At 41.3% G+C, this 15,555-nt stretch overlaps 1 protein-coding gene across 1 annotated transcript in view; it reads left to right on the forward strand.

Moving 5' to 3' along the window:
- Positions 1-15,555, forward strand: part of NSMCE2 (NSE2 (MMS21) homolog, SMC5-SMC6 complex SUMO ligase) — a 224,569-nt gene that overhangs the window by 20,022 nt on the left and 188,992 nt on the right. The window contains exon 3 of the mRNA XM_063299683.1: positions 14,184-14,290. Coding sequence (XP_063155753.1) covers positions 14,184-14,290 — 107 coding nt within the window. The remainder of the gene's footprint in view (positions 1-14,183; positions 14,291-15,555) is intronic.

The following is a 15,555-nucleotide window of genomic DNA, read 5'->3' on the forward strand; positions in this document are numbered from 1 at the left end:
GCCCTTGGGGAGACAGAATATGTTGTTGCTCTACCTTTGGCCAAAGCTGTAGGCTGCTGGGTGGTGATGCAGAGACAGCAGGCCCTTCCTAGTCATATGTGTGGGAGGGGGACTTAAAATTTCCTTTTTTTTTTCTGGGCTTCTGCAGGTGGTTTCCTAGTTTTAAAAAAATGATGTTCAGGCTATTTTCAAGTTTACTATACTTCTGTATTCCAGTATAGTTTAAGGACTCAAAATGGTAGCCACTATAAAGGAAACTAGAGATGATTTTGGGCTTAGGGAAAGAACGAATGAGGAGTAAAGTTGGGGCGGGCACTTACAGAGAAGATTACATGGTCCTGTGAAGGAGAGAAGGGTGGGAAAGAAACTCAAAATAACCCCACTGTGATTTTGTTTGGTGTAAGTGGGACTGAGGAAAACCTGGAGAGCCTTTCAAGATTCTATTATTCTACCTTTCTGCAAGTTGTCAGCCCTACAAGTAGACCAGATAGGGAAAACGACACCTTAGGAAGCCTTAGACTCTCCTTTATTAAAATAGGCTGCAGTAACAGAACCTTGCAAATCTGATTGTGCTTTACCTCCCCTTCTTTTTACACCCCAATGAATCAGGGGAGTGTTTGTGTGAATATTACCTTGTTTCTCAGGACTTAAAGAATGTTTCACCCCTCTTTGCGGGATAACAGTTCTTGCCTCTTTCCGTCAAGGTCATTTCCCTTACTCTCTACAGCAGTGTTTCTCATGGCTGGCTGGGGAATTCTAGGAGTCGGAGTCCACACAGCTTAAAGTTGCCAAGGTTGAGAAACACTGCTCTACAGGAAGATTCCTGGGATCCTGCTGAGCCCATTTCTTGACCTGGCCTACCTTGAAGGGCTGGCAGCCACTTATTTGTAGTTGAGACAGAGCTGGTTCCTGGCCTGCTGTATCTTAGGCTTCTTTGCCTATACCTGCTGTAGAGGGAGGTGTGGTCAACATCATTAGATTTCCTTCTGATATGAAACACTGATTGCCCCAAATCCCATTTCTTTGGGTGAATCTTTGAACATAGAGGAAACTTCCTTCTACAGATATGTGGTCATTAGGGGTGGGGGCAAGGCAGGTCATGTGCATCATTTATTTATTTGTTTATTAAATGTGGTATACAAGATGAGAAAAGAAAAAAATAATACGTCTGAGGTAAGATTAGAACACAAACTGCATATAGAGAGAATAAAAATAATAATAAAAAAACCTTACAACCGCCTACACTGTAACAGTAAAACTGAAAAGGAAAAAGGAGAAGATGGTGCAGTGGCTATACAGGGCAGCCGAAAGGGCAGAGATGGGGTGAGGGGAGATAGGTGTGTGGGGGGAGTTGAAGTGCCCCTGCAGTTGTAAATGTGGGCGGGCTGCCAGGTGCCTGAATTTTGATCACATGACCATGGGGTTGCTGCAATGGCCATAACTTTGAGGACTGGTTCTAAATACCATTTGTTCATCGCCATCATAACTTCAAATGGTTGCTGAACAAATGGTTATCAAGCAAGGACTGTCTGTATCTGCTAGAATCTTAGCTGGAATAAACTCTCCAGTATCTGTCAAGTCACGTGATCAAAGCCAGGTGAATATGACTAATTCAACCTCGCCTCTTTTGGAATGGAAAGAGCCCTCAAAAAACGGAATCATCTCAAACAAATTAACTGGTTTAAAAGTAAACACAGATGGTATTTGTTAGAGTAATTTCTTTATGTAAATATTTCATTTCTTTCTCACAAATTTCACTTGCTGCAAAGAGGGGATGTTGGACCATTGAAGGATGAAACTGTACCATTGTTCTGGTGATCCAATGTTATTGTTGCGGCATTTCCATGGATGTAAATAGATTTCAGATAAAAGGAACCAGAATCCCCTCTTGTTCATTGAAGGCCAGCCAAGAAGTTAATGTTTTGTGAATGTTTATTTAGGAATGAAAAGAATAGAAAAAAGCACCCTTTTGTTTTTATTGTATTTTTTAAAAGAAGTCACATTGAGATGGAAATAGGCTACATTCATACTTAGGAAAAACTATGTGACATGCTAGCTGTTATAGTTGGGGAATGTAAAAGTCCTAATGTCCTTCTTCCAAAATTTAACTCGGCGATTCTTGCCCTTAATTTAAAATTAAAAGCATCAGTCTCACAAAATCCAATTGCAGATTTCCTATGTCCCATTCATTTAGAGTTTGAGTCAAGCTTTTAACTCTCTGGAAGATTTATCTTTCTCAGATACAGAGGATCAGGCTGGAGCTAAAATTTCTGTTTCGTTTCATGGAAGGGGCTGAGATTCATGATGTCTGTTTCACCCAACTTCAGAGGTGGGAACTTAAGCCCTTGTAGAAGAATTTACCTCTGACCTTGGGAAGGAGGTGGGAGAGGGGAAATGGTTGCTCAGCCCTGAAGAAGTAGTAAGGGTGAGAAAGAGACTCAGAACCGCCCCACCTTGACTGTGTTGTCCTTAAAAAGGGGGCAGATAAGGTTTTGGACAAGTTTTCAGGTGGAGTCCTTGGTGCTCTCTGAGCTTGGTGGTTTGCTTGCAGATGTTTCATTACCCAACTAGGTAACATCATCAGTGAAAACATCAAAGTTTTCACTAATGTATCCTACAATAATACAGCATTCCTGAAATCCCCGTGGTTTCTGTTTCTTGGCCTGTCCTGTCTTGAAGGGGTTACAGTCCAGATCAGGGTGAAGTAGAAGGTCCTCACCATTGGCTGTACTTCTGCTCACAGTAGTTCAACATCTGGAGTGCCGCAACAGTGCAAGAAAAACAAGAAATTGAGATGAGGAGGAAGAAGCGGGGGAGGAAAGAAGAATGGATTTATATTCCACCTTTCAAGGCAGTATACATTGGTCTCCCTCCTCTATTTTACCCACAACAACATCTCTGTTAGGTAGATTGGGTTGTGAGAGAATTCCTGATCCCAGATCATGAATTATGGGAAGCTTCCCTGGCTGAAGGTGGACAAGAACCTGGCTCTCCGATATTATTTATTATTTTATTATTTATTTATTTTTTATTCCCACCTTTATTATTTTTTATAAATAACTCAAGGTGGCGAACATACCAAATACTCCTTCCTCCTATTTTCCTTCACCACTATCTTCACCACTATGCCACACTGGCTCTCCTTTGTATCAGTGGAGGTTTTTATAAGAAAAGTTTACTCTAATCCACTATGGCTCTGAACTTTACCTTGGAAGTGCTGTAATTATTTACTAAATCAGGTTAAAGCAAAATACAGCTGGGTCCTTTGGATATTGCCCTTTGCATGTCATTTTGCTCAAGTTATATGAAAATGTTCTTCCTCCTTCTTTCCTCTTATCCTATCCTAAGGTGCAATCATTTAGTATTCACAATACCTCAGTTTCTGCTCTGTTGTTTCATCAACATTTATTAGAACGTCTGTTCTTATTTGTACTTTCACTCCAAGCATTATGATTGATAGGGTCTAATGTTTTTTATTAGCTTTTCTTTAATGGAAGCATTTTCATGTGGCCTCAGCAGGTGGCAGTGCCAACCTTGTTTGGGCTTGGAAGCTAATTAGTACTTGGATGGAAGACTACAAGGGAATCCCAGGGCAGTTGGTTACACTGGGAAGTTGAAAAAGCTTATCAGAAGAAGGCAACGGCCAATGATTTCCATGTTGTTACTGAGAATACTGCACAAAGTCCCCAAGGGTTGAGTGCCACTCAACAGTGACTTTAACTTTTTGTTTTATGCGGTTATTCAATATGTTCTTAGTGCAGTTCCAACAAATTATACAAGCAATTAATGTGTAAATGGAAAAAATGCTATTATTGTGTTTTAGAAGCATTATTGATAATTGGCCATTTCTGATTTCTATATATCCACTCTCCCCTTCATTACGTGTGTGTGCCTTCAAGTCAATTTTGACTCCTGAAAACTGCCTAGACAACTCCCTGCAGTTTTCTAGGCAAGATTTCAGAGGTGGTTTGCTATTGCCTCCTTCCTAGGGCTGAGAGAGAGTGACTGGCCCAAGGTCACCCAGCTGGCTTCGTGCCTAAGGTGGGACTAGAACTCACGGTCTCCTGGTTTCTAGCCTGGTGCCTTCACAGCTACACCAAACTGGCTCTCTTCTTTATTATGAGTAATGTATTATCTAAAGCAGTGTTTCCTAACCTTGAAATTTCTAGGCGTGTGGACTTCAAATCTCAGAATTCCACAACCATTGATTGCTGAGAATTCTGGGAGTTGAAGTCCACACGCCTAGAAGTTGGGAAACACTGATCTGAAGTATTGCATTATAACTAAAGCACTGGAGGAAATTTCTTCAGTCTGTGCAAAAATCCAACCTCCTTATCAATAGCTTTATGAAGCACAACTTTCCCCTGGGGTAGCCCTTCCAGGTGTGTTGGATCTTTCCCCATAATCCCCAGTGGTAGGGGATTGTAGGAATTGAGGTCTAGCACATCTGGAGAGCAACTACATAGGAAAGACTGACAGACCCTCGTGGGAATAAATCTTCTTGCACCTTTCTTTCTTTGGATTTATCTTGTTTGGCACCTGATAGAAGGGAGCAGGTTGTATTCTAAGACCCCAAAATATTATCTTTATTCCAACACAGCCTGGTCTCAGTCAGCTTCCCAAATTCAGTACAAGATAATTCCTGATTTTTCTTATCTATCCCTCTTTCACCACTTGATGGTGCAGTTTCTGTCTTCCTGGATCCAAAACAAGGCATGTCTGCTTACCTGTAGCTGCCATCAGTGAGTGCTTATTCCTTTTTATTGGGGTTTCTGTTTGTACTAAGAGAAAACCAGTAGGTGAATTAAATTGGATGCTCAGTGCAGACTCAGATTCCAGAATGCTACTTTAGATAGGCCAGAATCATAGAAGTATGATGTTCAAAAGAGTTCAGAGGTCACCAGTCCATTTTGGGGTGTGTGTGTGTAGATAGGAGAAGGCTCATAATTCAATGCTAGAAGAAGTAGTTTGTCTGTAGAAGATTGTAGGTTCAAACTGTGGCATCTCTATATTAAGTAAAATCTCCTTTGTATCAAATTTGGCTCTTGGTGACTTAATAGGGACATTCATTCTTGGTACCAATATGGAAATGCTTTATCATTGCGACTTTTGGGTTGGTTTTTCAACTTAACAGTCTAGCCTTCAGCTCTTCCTAGTGGTCTCTCATCCAAGAACTAATCAAGTCTGACTCTGTTGAGCTTTTTCAGCTCAACCAAGGTCAATTAAATTTACCACATTGCTTTCCAAGCAAGTATCCCCAGAGCAGTTTAGTTTTTAAGACCAGTGCTTCAGCAATTCAAACCAGGGAGAAGAAAGCACCAATAAATAAAGAAATAATAAAACAGCATGAGGCACATCCTAAAAACAGCTGAAACAGCAGATACATGATGTATTAAAAGGCCCTCTTGCATGATGATTCACATTAATAGGCCTACCACTGGTTCTGTCATCTTGCTTGGCCCAAATTCATGGAGACAATTTTTTGTGGCCATGCTGAACCATAATAGAAAGTCAAAATGGCAGTTTCCATGAAGGTGAAGGTGCGTTTGTACAAGTTTTTGCTGCCATGATCTCCTTTTCTTGTCCTACAATTATCCTAGGAAATGGTGAAGATGATGGCTATGTTTCCCTGAAATGCATCTGGATCTGAGGATTTTGTTTTCAGTGGCCATCATTTATTGATTCATTTGCAATAGTTGCAAGATGCCCTAAACAATTGCAGCTCTGGTCAGCAAACAACAGAGTGGAATGGTACAGTAATCTACAGAATACAAATAACAATATTATATTTATGGAAAAGGAGCATTTGTAATCAGTCAATCTGAGCCAAAGGCACACTGGGGTAATATGGTGTAACTGCATTGTGAAATGCATGCAGAAGAAGGGCCAAACATACCTCTGGAGGAAGTGTCTTCCAGAGTGGGGGGCCATGATAGGGAAGTCTGCTGCCTAGCCCCCCATGTACTTCTTGTGGGGGGGAATTCTCAGCATGGCCTCTCCAGGTGGACGAGCAGGATGGTGCCCAAGGCAATTTGTGCCGTGTCATGAAGAGCCCCCACTTGCAACTGATCCCCAAATCCTTCTAAGAACTAGTATTACTCTGCAATGGTAAGGTCACCTTGCTGGCAGTCTGGCTGCTGTGTTCTGGACCAGCTGCAGCTTTTGAGTCATCTCTAAAGGTAGCCCATGTCGAGCATGTTGCCGTAGTCTACCCGAGTGGTGATCAAAGCTTGAGTCGCTGTTGCCAAAGGTTAGTTTCTACCCTTTAAAAGGAATGAAATAATGAAGCTGATGAGGTCAGCAGAGTACCCAAGTACTTAGTCTGAACCTCGTGGTAAAACTGCCCTTCTTTTTCAACTCTGAATCCACTGCCTTCTGCAGTAATGCGCGGGTGTGGAGTGAAATAATAAAGGACCTACTGCACCTACTCCCATTAGTTCCAAGGCTTCTCATGGGTACAAATTTGACCTTGTTAATTCTGCAACTGTCTGTCTGTGACAGTCTGTGGGAGTTGAGTAATGTATTAAAAGAGGATACTTTATCCAGTCTCATTAGTTTCAAAGCTCCTTGGGAGCCTTTAATGAAGGATAAAAGAAGAAGCTTTAAAAGCACCTCGCTCTGGAGCAGTGGTTTTCAAATTCGGCAACTTTAAGACATGCAGACTTCAACTTCCAGAATTCCCTAGCCAGGACTGGCTAGGGAATTCTGGGAGTTGAAGTCTGCATGTCTTAAAGTTGCTGAGTTTGAAAAATACTGCTCTAGAGAGTTTGGAAAGAAGGGATCCTTCTTACCTGTACCGTGCACCCATTTCAGGCACAGGCTGAATTCACACCTTGCACTTAGTGTTTAGTTTTAGCTTAGAGTACTGTGTGAACCCAACCACTGTGGGCTTGTAAACCACGGTTTATGACATACTGTGTTGTATGAATCTAGCCAAAGGTGGCCTATTTAACAGTTCATGGTTAAACTAATAATGATTTAGCATGGAATGTAATCTCATTCATGTAATTTAAGGAAACGTACTTCACCTTAGTCATCACTCATCTTGATGTGATTTAAGCAAACCATGGCTTAATCAGCTCCTTAAATCCAGTGGCCTGTTAACAAGCTGAGCTAGCATGTGGTTGGGTTTGCAGTTAGTGGTGTGAATCCAACCAATTGTAGTTTACAGGTAGTCCTTGGGTTATGACAGCAATTGGGATTGGGATTCCCATTGCTAAGTGATGTGGTTGTAAAGTGTGAGGTCATGTGACTGCATTGCTTAATGACGACAGTCCCTGTTGTAACCCCAAGATGCACGGGTCATTAAGTGGGAAGTGGCAGGAGTCCCAGGTAAGGAGTGCGGGGGTGCTGGGGTGGGGTGGGGTGGGGGAGGCCCTGGGAGGCCTGACACAGGCTGTGCATGAGTGCTGAGAGGCGAGGGGAAGGAGGCTGTGGCTTGTCACAAGTGTAGGAGGCTGGGGGACACTTACAGGAGTGACTTTGGACTTTCCCATTGACTTTGCTTGTGGAAAGCTAGCAGAGAAGTTGGCAAATGATGATCACGTGACCACAGGGCACCGCAACTGTCATAAGCGCAAGCTGGTTGAAAAGCACCCAAATTGCGATCATGGAACTTCGAGGACCAGCCATAAGTACCACTTGTTCAGTGCTGCACAACTTCAAATGGTTGCTGAACAAGTGGTCAGTAAGCGATGAGTAGTTGTATTCAAAAAACAAGCCACAGTTTATCACAAGATGGCCAGTACTGATGGCCCTACCTGAGAAGGGACAGGATATCTGCTTGTAAGTAGAAGGCCTTAAACTTCAATTTGTGCTGCATCTGTTTTAAGAAAGTTCTGCTGCAGATCCAAATGGATAATTGAACAAATGTTTCTCACTCAAGGCACAAATGACCAGGCTAAAATAATCCTACTTTGGATACATTTTGTGAAGGCTTAGGTCTCCAATGCTGGGAAAGATGGAAGAAAAGAGGAGATGAGAATGGCAGCAGCAAGGTGGATGGACCCAATTACAGTGGCAGTGAGTTTGAAGATCTGAAGAGTGAGGTTGAGGACAGATTGTCCTGGAGAACACTTGTCTGTGTGGTTGCTAAGAGTCAACACCAACTTGATGGCACATAATCTGCTGCAGAATCATGCCAGCTGGAACCGGGGAATTCAGTTGACATGGGAGGCTGGTTGATGCTTTCTCCAAAGAACCAAACCCCCATGGGATTCAACCTGCTTTTGGTTCCCTTATTTACTGGAGCTGGCTCCCATGTCCTAGTTTTCTGCAGAAACAGGCTCCCAGCTCCAGTCCAGGAGATGGCAAGCTCATGATTCCTCTCTGTGACTGATCTGGTGCCCAGATTTTTGCCTGCTGCTGTTCCTTCCTCTTACCTTACCCTCCTGCCATCTTCCCCCCTTGGCCTGCTGTTTTCCAGCATTCCCTCCCAGGTTGGGTTCAGTAGCCCTGTTCTTCTGACCTGGCTCAGCCATCATTTGTCATCATTTTGCAGCTGACACATAAGCCAAGGAACAAGCTGTTAAGACTGTGCAGTGCCATGGATTCAGTCTCCAAAAAGGGGATTGGGAGTGCACCAGCACCTCTCTGAAGTACCTTAGAGCATTTGTGTCTTTTCACCCAGCAGCTGCATCTCAGGAAAAGATGCAGGATCTTTTGGGTGTTGCAGATCTAGTACCTTTATACTCCAAAAACTGCATGGCCCTACAAGTGAAACCTGCCAGCAAGGTGAGAAACAAGCACTTTGGGCACAGCCAGGCCACCCTGGGCAGGAGGAACTGGGTGGGATGCTGGAATGGATCCCAACAGTCAATGCCTGCCTCTGAAGTTGGAGCTTTATATGGCTGGAGATTGAATTCAGCTTTAAAAATGCATCTCTTTGAATCTGTAGATTGTCTTGGGTCAAGGCTTCCTGCTGGGCTCCCACCTTTTTATTCCTCTTTCTTATCTCGCGGTTACATTGAACATCGAGTGGGAGATGTTACGGGCTTTTTAATGAGATGTTGCTTGACTATATCTATCTATCTATCTGTCGTTACAGATTTTTGATACCTATTAGTATAATACCATCGATTTATAAGAACGTACAATTATCTCCCAGGAATTTGCAGGGCTAAATGATGTTTATTGGACTGTTAGTTCTCAGATGGAAGCAGCACAAAACATCCCGTGTTCAAGAATGCCTTTGAATGCTCAGTTAACCTCCATGCATTATTTCATGTTGATCCCAGTGAGTAAATCTGGAGGCTTTTTTCATTAGTTATAGCACAGTCCAGTGGGATAAATAAATCAAATGGTTCAGTAATGTGAACTAAGCGAACTAGGACAGGAGAGGAATAGTTGTAGCTGGGGAAGGGTGGAAAAAATGAGAAAATGACCCAGATAGCATCAGAGTGTGAGATATTAAGAGGAAAAAGAAAGGTCATAGCTGAGTGTTCTGTATGGTACATTAACACTGGTGATAGAAATGTACATTTTGAACCTTTGTGTTAGAGTGGGTTATGTTTATAAATAACAGTAAATAGCATTTTGGGAAAAAAAAAAAAAGGGAGTGGGAAAGGTAATAAAGTTGAGGAGAACACATTGCCAAGACAGGAAAAGTGAAATCTTTATGTCCTCATTTAAAGACCTGCCCCCCAGTTCTTTCTTTGATATTTGCTAGTGTTGCCCTCAAAATTATTACTGTTATATCTTTCCTTTAACTCAGTGTTTCTCATCCTGGGCAAGTTGAAGATGTATGGATGCCAGCCGGGGAATTCTGGGAACTGAAGTCCACACATCTTCAAGTTGCCCAGGTTGAGAAACATACTTTACTTAAGGAATTGTAGGTAAAGTGCGTAATTTTTGTAAGCAGCTCTACCGTTCAGGTATTCTACAAAGCTTCCAATTCATTGCTTTATCATATGTCTACCTTTTCTCCTTGGGCCTGATGGGGCAACTCCATGCCATAAAATTCCATAATTTCCCTGTAAATAACTGTAATGAACTATTTGAATAACCTTGGGAGATATGAGGAAGAGCTGCAGCCTAGACAATGGTCTGATAAGTGAAATCTGAGTCCAAAGGAGGGACAGAGGTAAAGAAAGCATCTCAGGAGGGACCCTCCCTAGTTCTCTGGAAAGTAAAGGCAGGGGAGAGGGAAGTGCTTTCAGACTTGCAATGTTCTGTTACTGTAACCTTACAATAAAAGTAGTATTAGTACTCAGGCTTTTGGTTTCCTGTCTGGATTACCTTGAAGGGCAGGTAAGACATCAGCTGCAGAAACTGAATCTCTTACATGTTGGCTTTGTTTACTTCACTGTGTCTCAGCAGGTGGCAGCACCTAGCTGACCTTGGCTGACCTTGAAAAAGCTAAGCAGGGTTTGTCCTGATCAATAGTTGCATGGAAGACCACTAGGAAATCCTAGGGATGTAGCTAAACTGGGTAATCAAAAAAAAAAAATCCTTGAAGAAAACAGGGAATTGAGCTTGAATTAATGGAAACTTTCCTTTGACATCACCATGCATTTTTTTTCAAATTTCTTTTGTCCCCTTAGTCTGTAAGTCAACCTTCTTTCAGCTTTCTTTAGTTTGCTGTCCTTTGAATGTTAAATTCTGGGTCTGACAGTCTAAATTGTAGGCAAATTTTTCTGATTAATTTACTGAAACCATATGCTTCTGAACTTCCCACTTTGAATGAATGTTCAGGGCTGTGGATGGAGGTAAGGAGTAAGATGAAAAACCCAGCAAGAAATATAAATATTGTCATGAATCAGTTGCTAAAAGACACCGATAATCCATTTCTTCAGAAGGTGGACAAGCAGAACGTGCAAAAATTTGAATTCCAGGTTGCTGATTATACTTTAAAAGCCCTTGGAAATGAAAAGGCCTTTTCGTGCCAGCGCAAAGAAAGGTGTAAGGAAACCTGTTGCATTTCTCTGAATCAATTTTGAAGTCCACATGCCTGGCATGTCTTGCTAAAGAAGACCACAGCCCCACACGTTAGGGCCTCATCTGAGGACGTTAGAAGTTAATGTTGTAATTGGGGAAGCAACATTCTTTTCAAATGGAAGCTGTATAAGGGAAGAGATTTCTAGGCTAGGAGCCTAGCTTTGCAACAGGTTGCAGCTGTGGACTCATTGTGGCACAGGCAGTCAAGTAGGTCAAAGGCAGGAAGCTGAGTCATGGATGGACCAGGTGTCAAGTGTCATACAAGGCAAGTGAGAAGGAAGAAATATGGTCACAGGTTAGATTGGCAGAGAAGCTGAGGCCAGGAGATCTGCTCAAGCTGAGAAGTCTCATTGGTTGGTGAAGTTAATTGATGGTACTCAAAGCATTCTAGACCAGTCAGCAGAGCCTTGAGCAGGAGTGAGGACTCTCTGGCCTTCCAGATGTTGCTGAACTATAACTTTCAGCAACTTTCAGTATAGACTATGCTCTTTGGGACCGGTGCAAGTTGTAGTTCAACCCATCCAGAAAGCTATAGATGTCTTATCACTAGCCTAGCAGATACCCTTGATAACAGAGGCTACTTATTCTGTCTGCTTAAGGAGGACTGATGATCTGGCTTGATGGGACTTTATAGAACTACAATTCAGTGGGACCTGACAATAGGAAAAGCCATCCTGATAGGGTCCTGTACATACTTTGCATCTCAGAAGGTTCTAGCCAAACAGTGAATGTTAACTTAAAACAAAAACAAAAACAGATTCTGCTTCATGTTGGCATGTTATAATTGTGAACCTCTGGCATACATAGGCCCCAAGCAAAAGTGACCTATCATCTGAGAAACATTACTGAAAGGTTAAGAAGAAGAAGACGGAGACATACACAGAAGAGATAGCAAAGCACAAGCCACAGTGTTCCTTCCTTTTCCTTTTCCTTGGTATAAAAGACAGGAGGCCCAAGACATTTAGTATTCTGGCTTGAGTGTAAAATTCTGTCTTGCAAGCATCCAAGCTGTGATAGATGGGGAAAACAGGAACTGTAATTCAAACACGTTTGGAGAGGACCAGGTTGGGAAATGCTGTTCTACTATCTAAAACGGTGTGCACATACTGTACATATACATGCTAAAAATTAGAGGCCTATTTAGTCTCTGTTGAGCATCATTATTAAATTAGCAACAGAGGCTCTGTGGGTGGATTGTTGAGCCCGGAAGAATGCAGTGTAAGAGATAATTAGTTAATATCCTTCTTGTCTCAGTTGGGCTCCACCTGTTTGTTAGCTCCTTTAAAAAAAAGAAAAAGTCTAAGATCCACAGGATGCTGTAGCTAACTAAGAAAGCATTGAAGAGAGTTCCAGCATCCTGGCTAGGAAGTGGCTTGTTTATGTGATGGGCTCTGCTGAGAAGAGGAATTGCTCAATGGGAAAGGAAGCTAACTCTGGACTTTTGTACCGTTTACATGCCTTTTCCATGAAAAACAATACCAGGTTGTATGTTGCAATGGAGAAAGGGTTATTTGGAGGAAAGGTGAAAAGTCAGCTTAAAAAACATATGTTTGGAATTCTAAATAATATATTCTCCTTTCTTGGGGAAAGATAAACCTTATGATTTGCTTCAGTTTTGTGGGCAAAGCACAGCTTCTGGTTGGTGCTCTTCCAACTCAGACAACCCTGTATTATTTTTGTTGATTTAGAAAATGCTGACTCAGATTTGATTTTTTAAGGGTTGACATTTAAAAGAATGGGGGCTAATTATAGTTTCAACCATAGTTCCACAGGAGAGGGCATTCATATTTCTGTTAAATATTTCTCAAGCAATATGATGAATCATTAAATACAACTTCTGCACTAAATACCCTGATTGCCTAATGATTAGGTGTTGGTAACTGAAATAACACACGCGCACACACACACACACACACAAACCATTCTTTCTCTCTCAAAACGTTCCTTGCATAAAACCAAGGAAGTGTTGTTCTGAGTAATACATTAGCTGAGGTTGCCCAAGAATTATAAAATGCCCTTGGATTGCACAACATGTAAAAATGCAGTATGAATTTTGAAGAACCTGGAAAATGTCTGTTATGCATATGACAGAAATGTTACTTCTGTATGTACATTGACAAAAATAGTAAAAAAGAGGATAATATTTTTGAAGGTTGTGAATAAAATAAAATGGGTGCTGATAATAACAGTCAAAAATATTTCATAACAAACCTGGTGGAGAGCTGGGTCAGTGCAGTGGACAAAGATATTGGAAAGGCTTGAAATTCAAAACTAAGTTGGTTTGCTTCCCTTCAGATCATCATGGATTTTTTAAAATATTTTTTTTATCCTGCCTTTATTGTTTTTATAAGTAACTCAAGGCGGGGGGAACATACCATACTCATTTTAACCCGTCCTTCCTTGTGGGGTTGGTATGAAGATAAAAGGAGAACGGGTTTTCAAAAAGGAGAAATGGATACATATGGCTGTCTTCCAAGTAATAGTTTGGAATAGTATAACCTCTTGGGAAACAGATCTTGTGATCATCCCACCACTTCACATACCTCTACTGTTCAAACGCAAAAATGTGGCTAAAAATTCTCTTTCCTACTTGAAAAAATAGTTCAACCAAGAGGTTTACATGGACTACTATAGATTAATGCTCAGTAAATGATTGTATACATGTAATAGTGATATTGATTGAATACAACACTATCCTTGGCTCTTATTCCAATGTTGCCACTCTAAAATTAAAAAAAGAAATCTAACTTTGCAAACAAATTGGAAGGAAAAGTCTTCTTTCCATTTCTTTTTCTTCCAACCAGATCAAGAAAGATGGGGTCTCCTGTAGTGGTACTCCTCATTGTACACGAGATGGGCGGCAGAGAAATTAAATAAATAAATGAATGAATGAATTTGGTAGAGTGAGGTAGGCAAACGGCTTTTGAAACAGAGAATCTGTCAAAGCATGTTTGAAATTAATGAGGGAGAAGACATCATAATTTCCCTCAAACGATCACTGAAATTGATGGTCCCCATCAATGATGGTTAAATCTGGCCTCTAAAAGAAGCTGCTCAATCCCCTGTTTTCTACCAATGCACCATTTAGGGAAGTAGCTTTTATATGTTTAAATTAATATATTGCCCCTGCCTTTTTCTTGCATACACTCACTCTTGGTCTCTTTGGTTCTCTCTAACTTCTTTAGACACTAGTTGTCTGAAAGAGCAAATACAGTTTTTTTTTAATTAAGTAAACTTTTATTTTGCAGATGACCTGGAAGAGATTAACACAGTGGAAAAAGTGATGTTGGAATATGCTGCAATGAGCAGAAAACTGAGTCACTATGTGCAAGCCGTTGAAGATACAGTAAATCAGGTAAATGTGGCTGATCTTTAGCCTACCTTCTATGGCTTCCCCATGTTATGAAAGCAAACCAGAGTTTGAAACACTCTAATTATTAACTAATTGTATAAAATCGCTTCTCTTCTTTCAACATGTGACGGATGGTCAATTAGGTACTGAGTCAGAGATGCAAGTACTGTATTCATAAGTACTTTTTCTGGCTTAGACCAGTGGCCAGTGTTTGTCCTGCTCATGTGAGAATCATTTGTTTTCCTAATGGCCCTTTGGGAGCTTTGTTCTGCGCTGTTTAATTTTAAAGCTGTTATCTGTAGTGGCTAAGGAAGATGTGGGAACTCTCTTCTTTTTCTTTCTCTGTTACTTGGAATAAAATTAATGGTCTCCCTTGGAAGTACAGTATATCTGAAGCACTTTAAGTCAGGAGTTTTCAAAATTTTTCAAGTCACAGAACCCATTAGTTTTTTTAAAAGTCCTTGAACTCCAGGTCAAGAGCTAAAGCTGTAGTGATGGCAAATTGGCTGCCTTTGAATGAAGGTGGTGGTGGTGGTGCTGGTTTTTTGCCCCAGGTCTCTCCCAGAACCCCATCACGTTCTCTAACCTTAACCTTAATCATAGGGTTCCATGGAACACAATTTGAAAGACATGTTTTAAGCTATCAGAAATGTTATATAAGCCCAGCATTTCTTCGGTGCCAACCTCTGTGGATTATAACAAGTGACATGCTTTTGCAAGCTTGTACAAAATTCTGGGAGGGAACTGTTTGAAATATTTCAGTGGAAGTATGAAATACTCTAAATTGTGCAAAACAAAATACTCTAAATTGTGCAAAACAAAATACTCTAAATGTGCAAAACAAAATCCCTGGGGGTGGGGAGAGGGAGGGTTAGCTTTATATAGAAGATGAGAATTTAAAGAGAAGTCAAAAAACTTCTGTGGTAGAACAGAGGGAAAGGACAGTGACCATGCTAAGAAACTTTGAGACACAAAAAACGCCATGTCATTAATATCTACTCCATCCATTCCCAACTTAGGGCCATGCTGCTGTGCAGGGACTACAACTCCCAGAGTTCATCAGCTGGTAACCTAAAGAATTCTGGGAGATGTAGTCTCAAACATCTACAGGAAATCAGGTTGGGGATGTCCGATTTATTTAATGAGATGCAATTACAACATGTAGAAATGAAGGTCAGAGTTTGGGGGTGGGGAGTATTAGCAATATGAAGACTTTTCTGATGGTTTGTAGCACCAAACTCTTAGGGACCTGGGTTTGGCCAAGATGA

This window comes from Candoia aspera, chromosome 3 (genome assembly GCF_035149785.1).
Source record: "Candoia aspera isolate rCanAsp1 chromosome 3, rCanAsp1.hap2, whole genome shotgun sequence".
NCBI lineage: Eukaryota > Metazoa > Chordata > Lepidosauria > Squamata > Boidae > Candoia > Candoia aspera.